Source organism: Ylistrum balloti, unplaced genomic scaffold, assembly GCF_031769215.1.
Source record: "Ylistrum balloti isolate Yb309-2 unplaced genomic scaffold, AGI_CSIRO_Ybal_v1 Utg371544, whole genome shotgun sequence".
NCBI lineage: Eukaryota > Metazoa > Mollusca > Bivalvia > Pectinida > Pectinidae > Ylistrum > Ylistrum balloti.
In genome coordinates, this window is record NW_026782795.1 from 83,053 (window position 1) to 104,194 (window position 21,142).

Consider the following 21,142-nt stretch of genomic DNA (forward strand, 5'->3'; position numbering starts at 1 on the left):
GGTAATTTGTACAATGTATGTCTTATTTTTGGTGAAAATAATATATAAAAGATGAGTATTTCAATTTCATAATATTATCTATGTCCCAATCAATAACATCTTCAAGCATAATATTTCACAATTCTCTAAATATATCTACACCAAATATATCTATAGCAATTTAGAGCTGATTGAAAGTTTACAATGACAACTTCTTGATATTTGATTTCAAAGTACTGACCTGTTTTTTTGCCATGATGCTTTCATTTCAGCCATTCTGATAGCAAACATACTAGTGGTTATCTCCCTTTCCATTTCATGCTTTGTCTGTCGGCCCTCCCCTGCATTACCGAGAGTGGAAATTCCCCCACCATAGAAAGCCCCTGTATAACCACCCTCATTTCCTGTTGTCCAATCGACCAGAGGATCATAGACAAATGCCTCTAACAGTGTCAGGAGTGTCTCTCGCCCTTTTCTCATCGTCTTCATCACATGCTCACTTGCAATACGAAACGTTCCCTGTAAAGTAATTGTAGAATATTGATTCAACAGTTTACAAAATCACCCCTTGTGAAACTTACCATTTTGATACATCTTCCTTTGTTACCTCAAAATTGGATCATTTTCATTCAAATATAGATGTTTTATAACTGTCAGATCCCGTCTTCAGAACTATACATTCATACGTTACAAATGGATCAAAATGAATCACTTGCACAACACAAGTAAAGAATGTAAAACAACAAAGAATAATGGGTGATTGTCCAGTAGTTGGGACATGAGTAGTTGTATACTTTTTAACCTGTCACAGATGGTTGATTCAAGGGCTGTACACTTTTTAACCTGTCACGGGTAGCTGGAGCATGGGTAGTAAACTTTTTTAAATGTCACATTGATAGTGGATCAAGGTTATTCAAATTAGCAAGTTATAGACACTACAACCATCTTCATTTTTGTTTTTGTTTCGTCATTGTAGCTGGCAAACTCATTTGAAAATGAATCGATACATGCCAGGATCACTGATGGACTCTAGTTTGTGTATGCCTCTAAATGTACAACTGACTTGTCAGTTTAATTCTAAAATGGTGGTTAAAGTAACAAGGAAGTTGTGAAGGGCTACAGCTGTTTATAATTGAGTAAACTAAGTCTATGGTATACTATTATATACTGTACAGTTGGTAATATTTGTGAGTAATTAAATTTTGCTATATTTCCAGTCAATAAAAGATTGCATAAAATGAAAAACACTGAAAACATTCTACACAGAATGACCAAATCTCAGATTCGGTATATTATAAGACTGTATACATGAATTCCAATATCGACAAGATATCCTGGTTAATGATTAAGGCAGTATTACACAAACTCCCCAAACAAGCCTTAATCTAAACAATCAGCTAATATTAGACCTGTGTAAGTGAATTACAGGCTGTAGAATCAATAAACCACTGTATACACAAAGACAGGATGGACAGGAGGGAGATAGAAAAAGGAAACAGTGAAGTAGGTTGAGAATAATGAAAGAAGCAAACAAAATAATGATTATAACATGATATTTTTGATACACAAAGGCTCCCAACAAAACAAACATCTACCCCATTTTTACGTAATACATTCCATATTATATAACACCATTATAAGATCCTGTTTTATGTAGACATTCTACATCCATATGAAAATATATTTCAGAATTGTGATCACTGAAATTTTCATTTTATTCCTCAAAATGGTTTTATTTTTATTTTTTTTTCATAAAAAAATGTTCCTATCAAACTAAAAAACAAAAACGATTCCTTCCAATTTCAGCATCTCTGTAGCTGTAACATAACAACTGTAATGGCTTGGAGATAGGTCATTGTTTTTCATATCATATCACAGATCAAAACAGATATTATCTTTGTCTCTGAGCATAACAAGAAATTATCTTATCATGTGACAGTCTCTGCAATCAGACGAGAAAATCTAAGCAATTATATGAAGACCTCGCGGTTTGACAGTGAGATATATGATATAGCAATGTTTCCTGGAATCAGATCTGACCTCCATAAATCTAGGTGCTGATCCCTGGCAATGTATGGGACTGATTACATTGACAAATTATCTACACAGAAATTATACATTTTTTTTTTATTATCAAATATCAATGTAATGTATTAATCCTTATGAATATCATGGACAGGAATGAACTATCACATAGAACTAGGTTTTCATAAGAACTCTTCAAACAATACACAATCTGCATATTTCACATCGTTCATTGATATCTCACAACCATTCATTGATACGTCAAACCCCATTTGTTGATATTGTTTAATCAATTCATAGTTTAATAATGTTTTTATAAATAAGTATTCTCTTGTTATCTTATCTATATTTCTTTAATTTCCTTCGTGAATTTCCAACTAATTAAGCTATCTACAAAGACATACCTGTCAATCTAACAACAGAATTTTTTTTTTCTAACAAATGATGAGATCTCCCAAAATCCCTATAAACCAAAGCTGAAACATTTTAGAATTCTCAAATTACCAATTTGACTTTTAATGATAGTTCATGAAATTTTAGATTTCAAGATACCTCATTATGTCAAAATATTTTGTGAAGAAAACAATATTGATCTTATCTTGATTTATCAATAATTTTTATTGATATCACATCAATCAATATCTTCATATCTGACATGCCTCCCACCTCCTTTACAGCGTTTAGATGTTTTAGAAAGATTTTTTAATTTTTCTTTGTTTTGACACCAGTCCCGCACTCCTTTTCTGTCAACACGAAACACTTTCGCGGCAGCATGTTTGCCCTTCTCCTCTGCGAAGGCGATTACTTTAAGCTTGAAAGCAGTGTCGTAATTTCGTTTTGTCCCAGACATTGTTATCAGGTATGTGGGATTTCTTAAGAAACAGACTGGCTTATATACCGCTGTGTTTTTTTATATTTTTATGCAAACTAGGCCTACAAGCAATGATGAACATTGTACGTTTTTGACTGAAGCTGACATGATTGACATCGTGTCATTTCATACAAGAATTCAGGTTATCAGAATGCAATTGACAACGATGTTTAAAGCTACAACGATGTTGGAATTACTGCAATTTTCAAATGCATTCTTTGCTGAGTAATTCGTTAGTTTGTTAAACAATGTTTTTAAGTGGCAGCCATGGCATGTCACGACCAACAACTTATGAAATTTTGTATTCTATTAATCGCCCCCTGTCTGAAAAATTTCACGCCCCCGGGGCATTTATTGGAATAAATACGGTATTATAATTGATCTACTTGGTTTCAAGCTCTTGGGGGTACTGAGCTTTCTTAAACTAAATAAAAAAAAGAAGAGCAACTCTTGAAATCAGTATTTTTCTGTGCTGGTAGCAGACTTGTATATTAATTGTTTATGCTTAAATTAGGGATAAAACAAGAAAATGGTGTAAAATCACATCAATTTTACTTTTGTAACATTACACAAAACAATTTTAACACAGTAGACATCATATACACTCATTTATCCAATAGTGTATGAGGAAATGTAGTGCATTCTCAGTAGATATTTTTGATCATATAAAATCATTGTTGAACCAAGTTACAATGATACTACAGCTAGCTATAATCTAGATATACAATTTCCATGGATTTGCAAAAATTAATAAATATATCATTACGAATCGGAAAAGTAAAGGAAAATATCATTTTTCGTGTTGAAAATAGTCAACATTGAAAATATTTATAATACAACAATATCAGAATATTGCCCTAAAAACACCTGTTTTCTGTTTTATATTCCCTGACATTGACAATATGACCTTGAGGTAAGGCCATGACACACTGCTACAGAGCATTTTCAAATTAAATATTTAACATAGGTCCTTGCCTATAAAGTTTTTTCTATATTAAACAAATTGGACAGGTAAAAATGAAATAGAACACTATACCCAACAAATGGTCAATAATAAAATAATTAATTTTTGACCTATTCAAATCTTCATAGCTAAACAAGGGCCTTTTAAGACAATTTCAAAATGAGGCCATTTCTTGCCTAAATTTTGGAAGGAAATTGACAAGCTGATCAGTTCATAACTTTCCAATGTCAGGACTTAACTGCAAATTTTGTGAATTATGTATAATTCGATCATACAATATCTTTTGTATAGGAAAATCATCATGGTGCAAAAAACTCTAAATGAGCCAATCAACTTTAAATCCTATAAGAAATATCAAAACACATTAATCATCATATCAGCCTTTTTTTACCATGTTTTTTTCTAAAGGCACAAGGAATGCATTAGGAAAAACAGCAATATACACCAATATCTTACCTACATCAATATAAAAGCATGCAAAATTACGAACTTTGAGTGCAAAGTAAACATATTCACTGAAAATCAACATTGTTGATGTTGCTTGATGAGGAAAATTGCTTTCAGGTCAAACTAAACAGATACAAATAGCATGTTTATCATTATTTCATCATACAAGGATTCACAAACACCACTCACAGTGAGACAGTTGTCCTGTTCTTTGCCGAGGGGTATGCCAGCAACATATGTCTAAAGCACTGTGAATCTGAATTAGTTTAAGAGACTTACATGTGGAGGTTTGTCTGCATCCCAAACCCATTTTGATCAAGTATTGTATTTTTACAACACAGAATTTCATTAAAGGCTTTCCTAAAACCTTTATTTTTCCAAAAATAGATCACTGGGTTTGTTGTGGAATTTGCAATTCCAAGGAAAGCAGCGAAATTCCCAGCAATTGCTTTGTTTATAGTGAAACTAAATACTTGCATGATTTGAATCATACAGAACGGAAGCCAGGCTAAAGTAAACGATAACACGACCAATGCCATTACCTGAGCAAACTTTGAATCATGATGAACCTGTGAAGCATTTAGTACAACAATTTCTTCAGCACGAATTCTTTTCTGATGATACCAAGCAACAAGAAAAATTTTCATGTATATGAAGAACATAATGACTGATAGCAAAATGGTATGTAAGGCAAAGAAAAACCTGTAAGAATTGGACAGGACAAGTTCGTAAAGACAGAAAGGGGCCTGGGACCAAGTGTTCGCTCCAAACACCGGCATGCTAGTGAGGACGGAGGAATAGAACCAAGACAAAATGATGAGAATGTATGATGTTTTCTCTGACATGATATTGTGGTACTGCAGTGGCATGACGATAGCGATATATCTATCTATAACAGTACAAACTAACGACACCAGGGAAGTAGTTGATGCGAATGTCACCGACTGGAAACGCATAAGACAAACATATTTAGCCTTTCCCATGTCAGGGTAAAAGAAGAATGCAATTTGAAAGGGCAGTATGAATCCAAGCAGAAGGTCACTGACAGCAAGGTTGCAAACAAACTTTCCAGTGATGGTTTGAAGGCGACGGGCCTTATGATAAACTATAAGCACCAGAGTGTTACCAGTGATGATGAAGACCATGACTACTGCCTGTAATGTGACCATCACTATGGAAACAGTGTCAGTTTGTAACTTGTCACTTCTTGTAGTGTTGTTCATCATGTGATTGTGGCTACTGGTGATTTGATACTGAAATATTAACCCAATGCATAATATTTGAAGTCCTATGATGAAACAACAAAATACTAAGTGCTAGCCAAATGTACAGTGGGGCCCAAATACTGACTGCTAACCTTTCATGTAAACTGATGATGATATTTATTTGAAGACCGGATCAGTCAGAGGAAAATCTCCTTCAGTGTTTGTCATGTTATTAAATTTAGTCTCTAGTTTTCTGGATTTGAAAAAATCTGTATCAGAACATATTTTCATCTAAAAGAAAGGACAAGAAAAATATGAGAGAACGGTGCAGTTTGTGTGATACTGCAGATTACAACAGGTAATAGTTCAGTGTGTACATTATAAAACTGACACTAAACACAGATAATATTCTCACAACAGGCTGTCAACTACCGTCACAGCTAAGTTACAAGCAGGATAGCAATTCTAGGTGTTCAATGTATTACTTTCACTTTCAATATGTCTTTGCTCCACGATTTCAATAAGTCTCCTTTCTATGGTGATCTTAACTTCCCTGTCTCATTTAACTTTTATTTCGCTATATTTTAATTCTACTTCCTGCAATCTCTTAATTTCTATATGCCTGGACTTCAGCAGCTGTATGTCAAAAGTTTGCTTTCTTCCTTCCTTGATCCATTTTCTTCAGTCTGGACCCAATTTCTTCAGTTTTCAAAATAATGCCACAAATTCACCTCCATTTGTATCAATTTTTAAAATGTCTTCCTTTTCAATGTCTTAATCTCACTTCCATCAGCTGTGATTTACTTTTCCATTTGTCTTAATTTCACTGTTTTTGATCTCAACTTCACTTTCAATGTCTTAGTGTCACTTTATTCAGTTTAATCTCCCTGAATTCTTTTGATCCATGGCGGACTCTACCCTGCACTAATTAACTCTGGATCATTTTGTACAGGTAATCTACACACAAAAAGTCCATTAATAATCCATGGTGTTGTTCATACAGAATTGGTGATAAAACATTACTTCATCTATATCATATTTTCTTTACTCTTTTCTCAAAATGTTAAAACATCTGTGATGCAGATCTCTTCTTTTCTTCATTTTCTAAAGTCTCTTAATTCATTCTTAACTTCTCTTAAGGTATGTTCTAAATTCACTTCTCAACCTTAACATCACTTGTTACACATTGTTAATTCTTGTCTACACTTCACTTTCTTCATTTCTGTGTTCTCAGTCTTGAATTTACTTTCTGCAGTTTTAACTCCACTTTTGGTTAAATAAAAAATAACCCCAATCTATTCCAATAAACATTTCCAAATGTTGCCCACTATATCTCTCTATCCTTCACATAAGACATTGTTTACCAATTAAATGCCTTATGATCTGAATCATTACAGAGACACAGATGGAACCATTACAGAGACACAGATGGAACCATTACAGACACAGATGGAACCATTACAAAGACACAGATGGAACCATTACAGACACAGATGGAACCATTACAGAGACACAGATGGAACCATTACAGACACAGATGGAACCATTACAGAGACACAGATGACTCTCGTATGTACCATTCCTGATGCAAGACTGTCAATATATTCTGCAGGGCTGAATTCATGTCAAGCTCTGATAGAATGATCACCCATCCCTCAAAGCCAGCAATAATGCTATCAGGGGGAGGGTCTCTTTGTTAACAGGCAGGTGGGCAGGAATACTGGTATTGTGTGTTATGTATTCCTGACCACAGATGATCCTAAAAAGTAATAGCTATTCAATTAGTAACAAATTGCTTTCTGCTGTTACATCTTTCTTATAACCAAACTGTCTTCCATACAGCAAACCAACCAGCACCACTCATGTATCTTATGAATTTAACAAAATTGTCTTCCAAGTATCTGACATCCTTAAGATACTACACACAGAATTGGTCTTTTACTTTGAAAACAGTTTTGAAAACGTATTACCCTGACATGTACTGATAATTTATTAGCCATCACTAATGTTTCAGAAGGTCCATCAGGCCTGTATCCTTAATTTGTTTCAAGAGGTCCATCAGGGCTGTATCATTTATTTATTTTAAGAGGTCCATCAGGCCTGTATCCTTAATTTGTTTCAAGAGGTCCATCAGGGTTTCATCATTTATTTATTTTAAGAGGTCCATCAGGCCTGTATCCTTAATTTGTTTCAAGAGGTCCATCAGGGCTGCATCATTTATTTATTTTAAGAGGTCCATCAGGCCTGTATCCTTAATTTGTTTCAAGAGGTCCATCAGGGCTGCATCATTTATTCATTTTAAGAGGTCCATCAGGCCTGTATCCTTAATTTGTTTCAAGAGGTCCATCAGGGCTGTATCATTTATTTATTTTAAGAGGTCCATCAGGCCTGTATCCTTAATTTGTTTCAAGAGGTCCATCAGGGCTGTATCATTTATTTATTTTAAGAGGTCCATCAGGCCTGTATCCTTAATTTGTTTCAAGAGGTCCATCAGGGCTGCATCATTTATTCATTTTAAGAGGTCCATCAGGCCTGTATCCTTAATTTGTTTCAAGAGGTCCATCAGGGCTGTATCATTTATTTATTTTAAGAGGTCCATCAGGCCTGTATCCTTAATTTGTTTCAAGAGGTCCATCAGGGCTGTATCATTTATTTATTTTAAGAGGTCCATCAGGCCTGTATCCTTAATTTGTTTCAAGAGGTCCATCAGGGTTTCATCATTTATTTATTTTAAGAGGTCCATCAGGCCTGTATCCTTAATTTGTTTCAAGAGGTCCATCAGGGCTGTATCATTTATTTATTTTAAGAGGTCCATCAGGCCTGTATCCTTAATTTGTTTCAAGAGGTCCATCAGGGCTGCATCATTTATTTATTTTAAGCGATCCATGAGGCTTTTATCCTTTATTTGATTCAAGAGGTCCATCAGGCCTGTATCTTTAATTTGTTTCAAGAGGTTCAACAGGCCTGTATCACTTATTTGTTTCAAGAGGATCAGTAGGTCTGTACCATTCATTTGACCACACCATGAATCTGCTACTATTTGTTGTATTAAACACCTTTCTCCAGTGATAAATGTTGCTACCGAATTTGACAAGTACTTGATAAGACATATCAACCAAAATACACAATACAACCTTTGGAATAAGACATACTGTAACTAATATATGTTCACACAGAGAGATACAAGATCATTTTAGCATTGATCATTGGTTGTGCAGGGATAACATTATCTCTTAGACTTCTGTGACCTTGGAAGAGGATTGAGATTGATAATTCTGAAGAAAATTTTGGTCTGAATAATTTGAACAAGAAGCTCTTGGGCCTGCTGCTGTCCTATACTGAGGCTTCTAACTAAGTTTGAATTAAAAGAAACAAGGAGCTGCTAAGCATAGCATTATCACCTGTGTAACAATATGTGACACCACTCAATTACGTACCACTACTATCACCTGAAGATCTAATACATCTAATACTCAACCTTATAAAGCAAGTTTATATCTTGTGTGTTTGACTCTTAATATCTGAATAGAGCTAGGTATTGTCCATGAACTAATTTATGCAACACTCTTTAAGCTCTGGAGTAATACACATAGTAACCAGAAATTGAAAAATTCAATGGTAACAAATAAAAGATAAACAATAAAATATCCTCAATATGAAGAGGGACAACTAGGGCATTAACTTGATATATACAGAAAGTTCTGTGGAGCTGAGAGGAATGGTTTCGAAGTTGTAGACCGGAAAGGAAAGTTAACACTAATTTTGTAATCTTTTATTATGTTTCCATGGTAACAGAAAAAACATTAAAAAATGAAATGTCAATAGCAAAAGGCACAACAAAGGCACTAACCTAAAATATACAGAAAGGTTTTTGCAGATGAGTGGAATGGTTTTGAAGTTATAGCCCAGAAAAGCCCTCGGATGGACGCACAGAGCCAAAATTAACAACCCCTTCAACTCATTTTGAGGGGGATAATTTAACTCCAGATTTGAATTTTCATAAATAAAATTTTCAATTTCAGTCAAATTTGACCTAATTTTCACCCCATCCATCAGTAATGGTGGTCAGCCGAGGTCAATAAGTGCATCTCATCGAACTGTCAGCATATACTAATAATTCCAACCAAGTTTGAACTATTTCTGAAAGAAAATATATTATGCTCAAAAATGAACTTTTTCTAGATACACTACAGTAAATTTTACCCCGTGTGGAAATATGGGACCATAAAGGTCATGTAACTTACAATTTTGGCAAACCACCATCAGACACTTCTATCTATGAAGAGAATTTCGTTCTACTTTATCTTGGTATTGAGAAGACAATTTTTCTAATTTCAGTCAATTCGACCCATTTTAAGGGTCATGAAATTTACAGTTTTTTAAAGCCTCTGAAGGCCTTTTCATCCATGAAGATTATTTGATTCTACCATACCTAGTATTTGAGAAAAAGATTTTTGAATTTTGAATCAAAACCCTTTTTGGTCCCACTTTCAGCCACAGAAGTTTTTTTGGTAAAATTTAGCGAAATCGAATTAGCAGTTTTCCAGAAGTAGAAAATGTTAAGATTTTATTGACACTTCCTGAATCAATAACAAGCCATGTTAGATAATGTGGTCTTTACTGAATATTTCATGCAGACCTGATATACAGAAATCCAGTTGCTAAAGTAACCCTAGTCAACAATATGTTTTGAATGTTGTGTGGTAACTTAATAACATGAGCTGTGTAAAACTCCTAACCAATGTGTCTGTTCAGAGTGAAGTCTGGTAAACATGACAGTACCAACATAACTGAAACCTGAGCTATACATTCACAGGAAACCGCTGCTACATGTAAGCATTAGATCAGATAGTTTCTGTATGAAATCTGTAAACTATATGAAAAGCACCAAAACAGATCTATCTATGAGCAAAGCTAAATAGATACCTGCTCTTAAAAACTGTTTTTTCCAGTATAGATATCTGTCAAAAAGGATTCCTGATTTACTCCAAATGAAACCAGTTCAACATATTGTATCACCATTATAAGATATACAGCATCTCCACATTGAATAGTCATTATAAGTAACAACTACCCCTATTTCATACATGGTTTGAAGGTGAATCATTTCCTGATCAGTAAATCATATTTGTATGACATCAGAAAGTGTTTTAACTGAAGGTCAAAGATCTGATATTAGGGGACAGAGATCTTACTCTGGTACATCTACACCTCAACATGACTGACCCACACAAAACCATGATTGTAAATGAAACGGTACCCTAAATATACTTCAGATACAATTTGTTCCCTATGATGGACAATATAGGTCAGTCACCTACTTCTAGCACACTTAACGCAACTTTCTCAATGATCAAAATCCTACTCAAAAGAACAAAAAACCATGTAATTTCATGTAAAATCTTCTAACTGGGATGTTGAATTTGTTTGTTTGTTTTTGTTTTGTTTACAGGGAGGGTTGAGGGTTTGGTTGACATGGGGAGGTGCTAGAATACCTAATTTTGGTTGATACCTGCAAATCCAGTTTCAAATCATAACTAACTGCTGTTCACCTCCCTGTGTACTTGTCACAATGAAAGCACCGTTGTTGGTAAACAATGTAGTACAATGCTACACATGAAGGTTTGCTATGCTAGCACTATCTAGCTTTTTTCCCCTTCATACTTGTTTTTTGGTCCAAGTGAAGTATAATTGTTACACATGTCATGATTCTAAAACCTGACTACCTCCGGAGGTAGTATTAAGTCTAGAAACCAGCATTAGTAACAAGATAAAATTGACTCAAAGTGGTATCATTCATCATGATAATGAACCTTGATGAAGCTGCAAGATTCAATAGTTAACTGACGTAATAGTTTTTCAGTTCAAATTTCATTTGAGAAATGGTTAAATTATTCTTTTTAGTAATTCTGAAATAATGAGGTCTTTTTTTTCTTTTTGATCAAGATGCTAACAATACTGTGAGATTTTTTGCACCAAGAAAAGCATTAGTTAAACAGAGATTTAAACACAACATGTATTTATAAAGGAATCAACAGTCATCTATAAACTGATCGATACATAAAGCAACTTAACAAGACTGTTTAGCAACATCAGTTGGTTATTCAATGACTGAAGTACACATTATAATTATTGATGGTTCTGAACAAATTGGTCAAACACAACAATGTATAACAATACATCTTAACATACTACCCTATAACCTACAACATCAGCTTCACTCACCATGTACTGAAAATAACAAGGCCTTATGTACCATTTTAACATACTACCCTATAACCTACAACATCAGCTTCACTCACCATGTACTGAAAATAACAAGGCCTTATGTACCATTTTAACATACTACCCTATATAACCTACAACATCAGCTTCACTCACCATGTACTGAAAATAACAAGGCCTTATGTACCATTTTAACATACTACCCTATATAACCTACAACATCAGCTTCACTCACCATGTACTGAAAATAACAAGGCCTTATGTACCATTTTAACATACTACCCTATAACCTACAACATCAGCTTCACTCACCATGTACTGAAAATAACAAGGCCTTATGTACCATTTTAACATACTACCCTATATAACCTACAACATCAGCTTCACTCACCATGTACTGAAAATAACAAGGCCTTATGTACCATTTTAACATACTACCCTATATAACCTACAACATCAGCTTCACTCACCATGTACTGAAAATAACAAGGCCTTATGTACCATTTTAACATACTACCCTATAACCTATAACATCAGCTGCAATCACCATGTACTGAAAATAACAAGGCCTTATGTACCATTTTAACATACTACCCTATATAACCTACAACATCAGCTTCACTCACCATGTACTGAAAATAACAAGGCCTTATGTACCATTTTAACATACTACCCTATATAACCTACAACATCATCTTCAATCACCATGTACTGAAAATAACAAGGCCTTATGTACCATTTTAACATACTACCCTATATAACCTACAACATCAGCTTCACTCACCATGTACTGAAAATAACAAGGCCTTATGTACCATTTTAACATACTACCCTATATAACCTACAACATCAGCTTCTATATAACCTACAACATCAGCTTCACTCATGTACTGAAAATAACCTTATGTACCATTTTAACATACTCACCTACAACATGTACCATGTACTGAAAATAACAAGGCCTTATGTACCATTTTAACATACTACCCTATATAACCTACAACATCAGCTTCACTCACCATGTACTGAAAATAACAAGGCCTTATGTACCATTTTAACATACTACCCTATAACCTACAACATCAGCTTCACTCACCATGTACTGAAAATAACAAGGCCTTATGTACCATTTTAACATACTACCCTATAACCTATTTTAACATCAGCTTCACTCACCATGTACTGAAAATAACAAGGCCTTATGTACCATTTTAACATACTACCCTATAACCTATAACATCAGCTGCAATCACCATGTACTGAAAATAACAAGGCCTTATGTACCATTTTAACATACTACCCTATATAACCTACAACATCAGCTTCACTCACCATGTACTGAAAATAACAAGGCCTTATGTACCATTTTAACATACTACCCTATATAACCTACAACATCAGCTTCACTCACCATGTATGAAAATAACAAGGCCTTATGTACCATTTTAACATACTACCCTATATAACCTACAACATCAGCTTCACTCACCATGTACTGAAAATAACAAGGCCTTATGTACCATTTTAACATACTACCCTATAACCTATAACATCAGCTTCACTCACCATGTACTGAAAATAACAAGGCCTTATGTACCATTTTAACATACTACCCCCTATAACCTATAACATCAGCTTCACTCACCATGTACTGAAAATAACAAGGCCTTATGTACCATTTTAACATACTACCCTATAACCTATAACATCAGCTTCACTCACCATGTACTGAAAATAACAAGGCCTTATGTACCATTTTAACATACTACCCTATAACCTACAACATCAGCTTCACTCACCATGTACTGAAAATAACAAGGCCTTATGTACCATTTTAACATACTACCCTATAACCTACAACATCAGCTTCACTCACCATGTACTGAAAATAACAAGGCCTTATGTACCATTTTAACATACTACCCTATAACCTATAACATCAGCTGCAATCACCATGTACTGAAAATAACAAGGCCTTATGTACCATGTAAATCCCCTATGGTTACACTACATACCCTACCTCAAAACAAGGCAAAATACGTCTTGTCATCCATTGTTTCCATATCCTGCCACATTTTATCAAAAATCAATTTGCCTGAATGTTTACCAGGCAATGCAGTATTGCAACAAAGTTATATAAATGTATTTTCAGCACTCCTTTCAAAATCACAAATCGAAAACAATAATCATAATAATAATAATGATAAAGACTGTGACAATAAATGTTGCCAAAAAATTTCCTATCACTGTAATGCAAAATGACCCTCAAGAAATTTTGTCTCCTCCTTTGGGCAATCTTCTGGTAAGATGACAAAATATCTAGACCTCAGTTCCTGAAATGAATACATTCATCCTGAATTTTATTGAAACATATACAATAACCTTAATTAAAGTGCTCCCTACACCTCACCATTAAAATAATTATATACAAAAGTACTCACCTCAATTCCTGTGACTCCAAGAGCCATTTCTATGTTTTGTGTCATCCGGAATGGCACTTTCTCTGGAACTCTAAGGCCCTTCCCCTTCTCAAAGCAAACATTGTAGTCAATGTGTACAACCTACAATAGACAAAATACCAGGTCTTAAGATTAACTCCAAACACGAACCATCAGAGTAGTAATATGTAGAAGGAACATCACTTCATTAAATATCAGAGATGACTAATTTGCTAATATCACACCATGTTACAGGATTACTAGGTCAGAAAAGACAGTGTGTTAAAAATCTTGTCTATAATGACATCCCATTGATTGCTGAGTTGCTAGAGAACCAGACTTCTCTGGTGAAGATCTAAGGTGTGTGGTATGATCTTTGACACTTTGTTTATCAGATGCTGAGATCACAAATCATTCTTTGTTGTTTGGTTGTGTCCTCAAGCAAGACATTTGAACTCTGTGTGCTTCCTGTATGTTACTCAGTAGATACTACCAGTAGCCAATGGCTACTGCAAGGAGGCCTCACCTCACCTGTTCATGGAGAGATAAACCTAGCAAGTAAAATGAAATTCTAGTCAGATTGAAGAGGCTAAATACACTTTACTTCACTGACATTCAAGGTTCATAACAGTTTGATCGAATGCTCGTATGATACTATGGCCAAGCTGGAGTTAAATACCACATTATTAGGATCATATATTCATGTCAGGCATGTTTTCTTATACACAGGTATATAAAGATCAGTGTCACAGAACATCAAATCTTCAGCCTGCTTTTATTTAAAAAAAACAAGAGGCCGAACAGCCTTGACAGTTACCCGAGATGAGCATAAAGGTTATTGGTCAAGTAAGCCCTTGAGAGTCTGCCATTGTCAATATATGCATACCCTCAAAACTGTCATCCTATATTTACAATTCCTACCAAGTTATTTTCTATGGAAAATAAATATTATGCTCAAAAATGTGAAATTCCTTAAAAAAAACTTAGTTAACTTCATTCCCTCACCTGGGAAAATATATGAGACCATGGGGTCATGAAATTCACAATTTTTGTAAACCACCTTTGGACCCTTTCAACCACAAATAACATCTGATTCCAGCATATCTTGGTGTTATGAAGAAGACTTATGAAATGATGCTAATTTGACCCCTTTTGGCCCTGCCTATCAGGCCCTGGGGGTCAGCCAGGATCAATATGTGCATGTCATCAAGCATTATCATTCTAATCAAGTCCGATACATTTCCATGCAAATTTAACAAATTATGATCAAAAATGTAATTTTCCTATATTAAATATAGTAAACCTCTCCTTCCTCCTAGCTAAAAATGTAAGACCCTGGGGTCATGAAATTCACAATTATGGCAAATTTCCTTAAGATGCTTCCATCCATGAAAAGCATTTAATTCTACCATATCTGAGTGTTGAAATGAAGATTTTTTTAAATTTGAGATAAATTTGACCAATTTTAGCCCATTGTCCCTCAGATTCCTGAGGGTGGGGACCGTATAATTCACTCTTTTAGTTCACCTTTGGCCAGGGAAACCTGCTAAATTTCATTGAAATAAATTCAGGGATCTCAGAGAAAAAGTGATAAATGTGACCTAAAAATTGATGGCTTTTGTCTTGCCTACCAAGGAACATATTGAAATACTTGACATACCAACAACAACAGAACGTCAAAAAACAAAATGATCACAGGACATTACTGTGTCCTAGATAGAAAGGAAACTGTTCTATATGGGGAACACAATTCTTCTTCACTGGAGTTATACTAATGAATGGACAGCTAACGTACCAAGAGGCGTCCAGATTGATACAAATGTACAAACATAACACACATCAGGACCATATCAATTGAAAGGAAGTGAAATCATAACTCTCAATTAATTCAATTGTTTATTGATAGATGTTGCATGACATATAACACTCTATTAAAGGCAACTGAAATAGACCACATGAGACTAGGAGGACCTCAAAAGTTTCCTATCCTAATTTGTAAATAGAAGCTTAAACAACTGCTGATTATTAGAAAAATCAGAACAATCTCCCTAAATACTTTCATTTGACATTGGATGTGAAGCTATAATCACAGACAAGCCTCCTAGAAGCCTTGTACTAATTTAACCCTGAAGTACAAGTAGACAAGTAACTTCTGGGTGTTTTTGATAGCCATGATTTAACTGACACTACAGACCAGTTATCCTTTTGTTTGATGAACACAATGTAATGGACATCAACTTTTCTCTGTTCAACTTCACTCAAGGACATTTATGAATAACAAGCAGATCTGTAGTAATGCTTACACATTTTAAAGAAAATTACATGCTAAACAAAATCTACAGTCCAATAATGTTAATGCTAATTTAATATGTTTCATTAATATTTAGCTGATACTTTTTAAACAACAATTTTCATCAGCTAATATGGAATAGATACAACAAAGCCATAGAATGCAGTAGTGACAGTATCCAATTAGTTGGTCAAATCACACCGCCGTAGAGCTACACTAAGGGTAGGGAGGGGCACCAATTATCTGGTCAGATCACATCGCCGTAGAGCTACACTAAGGGTAGGGAGGGGCACCAATTAGCTGGTCATATCACATCGCCGTAGAGCTACAATAAGGGTAGGGAGGGGCACCAATTAGCTGGTCAGACCACATCGCCGTAGAGCTACAATAAGGGTAGGGAGGGGCACCAATTAGCTGGTCAGATCACATCACCGTAGAGCTACCATAAGGGTAGGGAGGGGCACCAATTAGCTGGTCAGATTACTCCACCATAGAGTTACACTAAAGGTAGGGAGGGGCACCAATTAGCTGGTCAGATCACACTGCCGTAGAGCTACACTAAGGGTAGGGAGGGGCACCAATTAGCTGGTCAGATCACACCGCCGAAGAGCTACACTAAGGGTAGAGAGGGGCACCAATTAGCTGGTCAGATCACACCGCCATAGGGCTACAAGGGTAGGGAGGGGCACATTTATGTTCAGTTAGCCAATAATTTTCTGTCCAGACAGAATTTGGCACTGTAAAATAGCCATTATTATATTATCAACATCCTCTTTAACTTTACATATATACAGAAAAAAAATATGAAAATCTTTCTTACCATTGTGTGATGAAATATAGTGACAAGATACCCAACCAAAGAGCCTGTTACCCAAGGCAATAGGGTCACTTGTATAGTATCTTCCTGATATCGGTCATTAAAATCACCAATGGTTTTTATTGTCCATGTTTCTAACAACAGTATAAAAGATACATTAGGATCCTGTTCCTGTCACAATATATTTATGATGTCGGATCCTGACAACAATAATGAGTAGTCTGGTCGAGATAATGACAGATTTCATCCTGTACTTCCCAGATACATTTACATTCAGAGACCAAAGAAATTATTCTAATTCTCATTTCCTAACAACACACACCAATAACAGTTGTTAGCCGTGATTTTCCTTCAATAAAAAAAAAAAAAAAAACCAGCTGATAATATCACTTTCTTCAAATTGATCTTATTTTGTTGTTTTGTTTTGAGAAGAAGCCTCATAAAAAAACTTCCTTTGTCATTTCTTTTTTAATATAACAGAATTCCTTGTTTTCAAAAATGATTGCATTCCTTATGTATATGCCCTGTTATATTCTTGAAATCCATGAACATGTTCCAGATTGAATACGGTGCTAAGTACTTTGAAAACATAATAGGTATTAAATATATTGTTTTGGTATTAAGTACCTTTCGAGGATCTTCACTTGCATGGCAGAGTACACCGATATTTGTACATCAATATTATGTCGTATTTGTTATGTATTATAAAGGAAATCATTTATAGGGATCTTCTCCTCTACCAACCTTTTATTTATGATGAAAACAAAAGTAAAAAGACAACATTTTGGTTTTTAACCAAGGCTGCTGTAAGCCCATAAAAATTTAAATCCTGCCATTCAAACTAATGGAATCACATTTGAAGATTCTTTAGGCATCAAAAATAATACATGTATCTCTACAGACATGCCAGAAAAAGGGAGGTAAGTGACCAAATAGTCATTAAAAAGGAATCATGACTCTGATAGCGATCCCTTCAAATTCTTTAAAATGTTGCATGTGGACTAAAACATATTGGGGCAGCCAAGTTAACAGAAAGTTGCATACAAGTGTATCTTTTTCATTTGAGGATGATAAGTATTTTCTTTAGGAGAAACCTATCTCCCAATTACACCCCTGCCCGATCCTATCCCTCTAATTTTCTCAAGAAAGGAAAGCAAAATCCTTTATTGAGAAAGCCTAAACACCCCTTACCATAGGAAACAAATGAAATATCTATAATTCTGATTTATATTTCCTTAAGCATTTCAAAACATAAGTGGACTACGAGCAATGAAACATTGTACAGTTGGCTTGCATAGCTTTACACCTTACCTAATGAAGACTGTTTAAAAATTCCAAACTTTACACCCCTTCTTTCCAGTATGTTTAACAACAAATATCACAAAATAAGCCTCTTGGTTATTCAGAAAAAATTATTTCGAAGACTTCAATGCATACACCCCAGCAATGTTGAAAATTGGCCAAGGTCATTCCTATCAAGACAAGAGTTCCTCGGAACTGTATGTGTCGCCTGCATAATGTGTCATGGTCACCCAGAAATTGAACTGGATGTGCAACGATCAACTATAAAGTTGTAATACCAAATTACATTTCGATAACTCAAAGCATAAGCCAAAAAAGTCCGGAAAACAATATTCCCAGCAATTTTCTATGTTGAAAGGGGCATAACTCTGCCAAAAAGGGTCACAGACAGCCGGGAATGCCAAATTTTATTTTGATAAGTCAAAGCATTACCAAAAAAAGTCTGTAAAGCTTTTGTACAGACGACAAAATTTGAAACTGGGAATCCAAGCATCATGTTCATTGTACTCGGTGAATCTGTCTCTTAGAAACATTTGTCATATTCCCACCGCTAAACACCTGTTTTCTGAGCACTTTCAACACCCAGCAAAACAACATGGACAATCAAAATGTCGATGAACTGAGTGACAAAACAGGGTACAAAATCTGTAGAAATAAGAAAGCGGAAATTGCCATTTGGCAGCACTTTGGGCTGCAGATGGACAAAGCTAATAGACATGCAAAGATAGGACAGCAATTTTTCACCATGGTTCCAAGATGGTCACCACAAATTTGAGTTTCTGCCGTGTCCCACTTCTCCTTAATATGCAAATTCTAACATAACTAATAAACTACAGAGAGCTAGCCTTACATCTGACAGGTATTTACATTCTTTGTGATTCAATGCTTCTTTACCGTGTCATGTGTGCACTGTACTGTATGGTTTTGTATGCATTTACAATGTATTGTGATACCATTTTTTCATATCTTGGCACCCTTAATCTTAAATGTGGGTCAGGTCATTCATTTGAACAAGCTTGATATTCCTTCATATCAGCATGCCACTGACCCAATATCATGACCCTGGATGTCTATGTTAGTGGTTTGAAGCAAAATGTTAGCATTCTACATAAACAGGTAAGACAACTTGACCTTAAGAAAGTTTAACTAATAAATAGTCACCACCTTTTAATTGTATATAGACAATGCTGAGATTTTAGACGATTTTTAAATGTACAATACAACATTCACTTAATTAGTAGGTATTATCATTCTGTATTTTACAAAGCTTGGTCCCAAGTTCTGATCAATTCAAATAGCAGCAATGTATTTATTTCTTCATGATTAGCAATATATGATCATATGTTGAGGATTTACATTGTGTTCATGTCATTACCTTTCTAGCCCAGGTCAATACCAATAAAATGGGTTTGTCCTTTTTTGATGCCTGGAATTTGTTATATACTCTAGATAATAGATCTCGACTATTTTCATATAATTATTATGGGATAAAAACTCATTGAGTGGCTTGGGACTCTTGCTAGACCAAGTAATAGTATATTTGGTAATAGAAGACTGTATTCATGTCCAGACTCAAGAGCTTAAATCACAGGGACAGCTGGACCCACAATCTTTGTAACACGACTATATCCAGGTCAGATTTCTGTAGTGTGAGAATCTCAATCCAACACAAACAAAGCTGGACCCACAATCTTTGTAACACGACTGTATCCAGGTCAGATTTCTGTAGTGTGAGAATCTCAATCCAACACAAACAAAGCTGGACCCACAATCTTTGTAACACGACTGTATCCAGGTCAGATTTCTGTAGTGTGAGAATCTCAATCCAACACAAACAAAGCTGGACCCACAATCTTTGTAACACGACTGTATCCAGGTCAGATTTCTGTAGTGTGAGAATCTCAATCCAACACAAACAAAACTGGACCCACAATCTTTGTAACACGACTATATCCAGGTCAGATTTCTGTAGTGTGAGAATCTCAATCCAACACAAACAAAGCTGGACCCACAATCTTTGTAACACGACTGTATCCAGGTCAGATTTCTGTAGTGTGAGAATCTCAATCCAACACAAACACAGCTGGACCCACAATCTTTGTAACACGACTGTATCCAGGTCAGATTTCTGTAGTGTGAGAATCTCAATCCAACACAAACAAAGCTGGACCCACAATCTTTGTAACACGACTGTATCCAGGTCAGATTTCTGTAGTGTGAGAATCTCAATCCAACACCAACTATGATAAAGGACAAGATCCCCTGAAGCTGCAAGGGTGCCAGAAATAATCCTATATAGCTCCAGTGGTTCTATTTAAGTTTGAGATGTACACTCTATAATCTTACTTTATACCTAAGTTTAGTGGCTATATCATCAACACTTTCTGAAATACTTATCATCAACACTTTCTGAAATACTTATCATCAACACTTTCTGAAATACTATAAACCTACATGAAACTTCTCATTTATTTTCAATGTGGATGTAACAGCAAGACAAAATTTATCTCCATTAAGATTGGCTTTTTCAATAACAAATTTTTGGGTTACATAAGCTGCGTGTTATTTGCACATAATCA

At 35.1% G+C, this 21,142-nt stretch overlaps 1 protein-coding gene across 1 annotated transcript in view; it reads right to left on the reverse strand.

Annotated features, from left to right (window-relative positions):
• The window catches only part of LOC132562894 (serine/threonine-protein kinase SMG1-like), a 97,520-nt gene that overhangs the window by 33,552 nt on the left and 42,826 nt on the right, over positions 1-21,142 (reverse strand). The window contains exons 48-49 of the mRNA XM_060227670.1: positions 14,158-14,277; positions 221-498 (exon numbers count right to left, since the gene is read on the reverse strand). Coding sequence (XP_060083653.1) covers positions 221-498; positions 14,158-14,277 — 398 coding nt within the window. The remainder of the gene's footprint in view (positions 1-220; positions 499-14,157; positions 14,278-21,142) is intronic.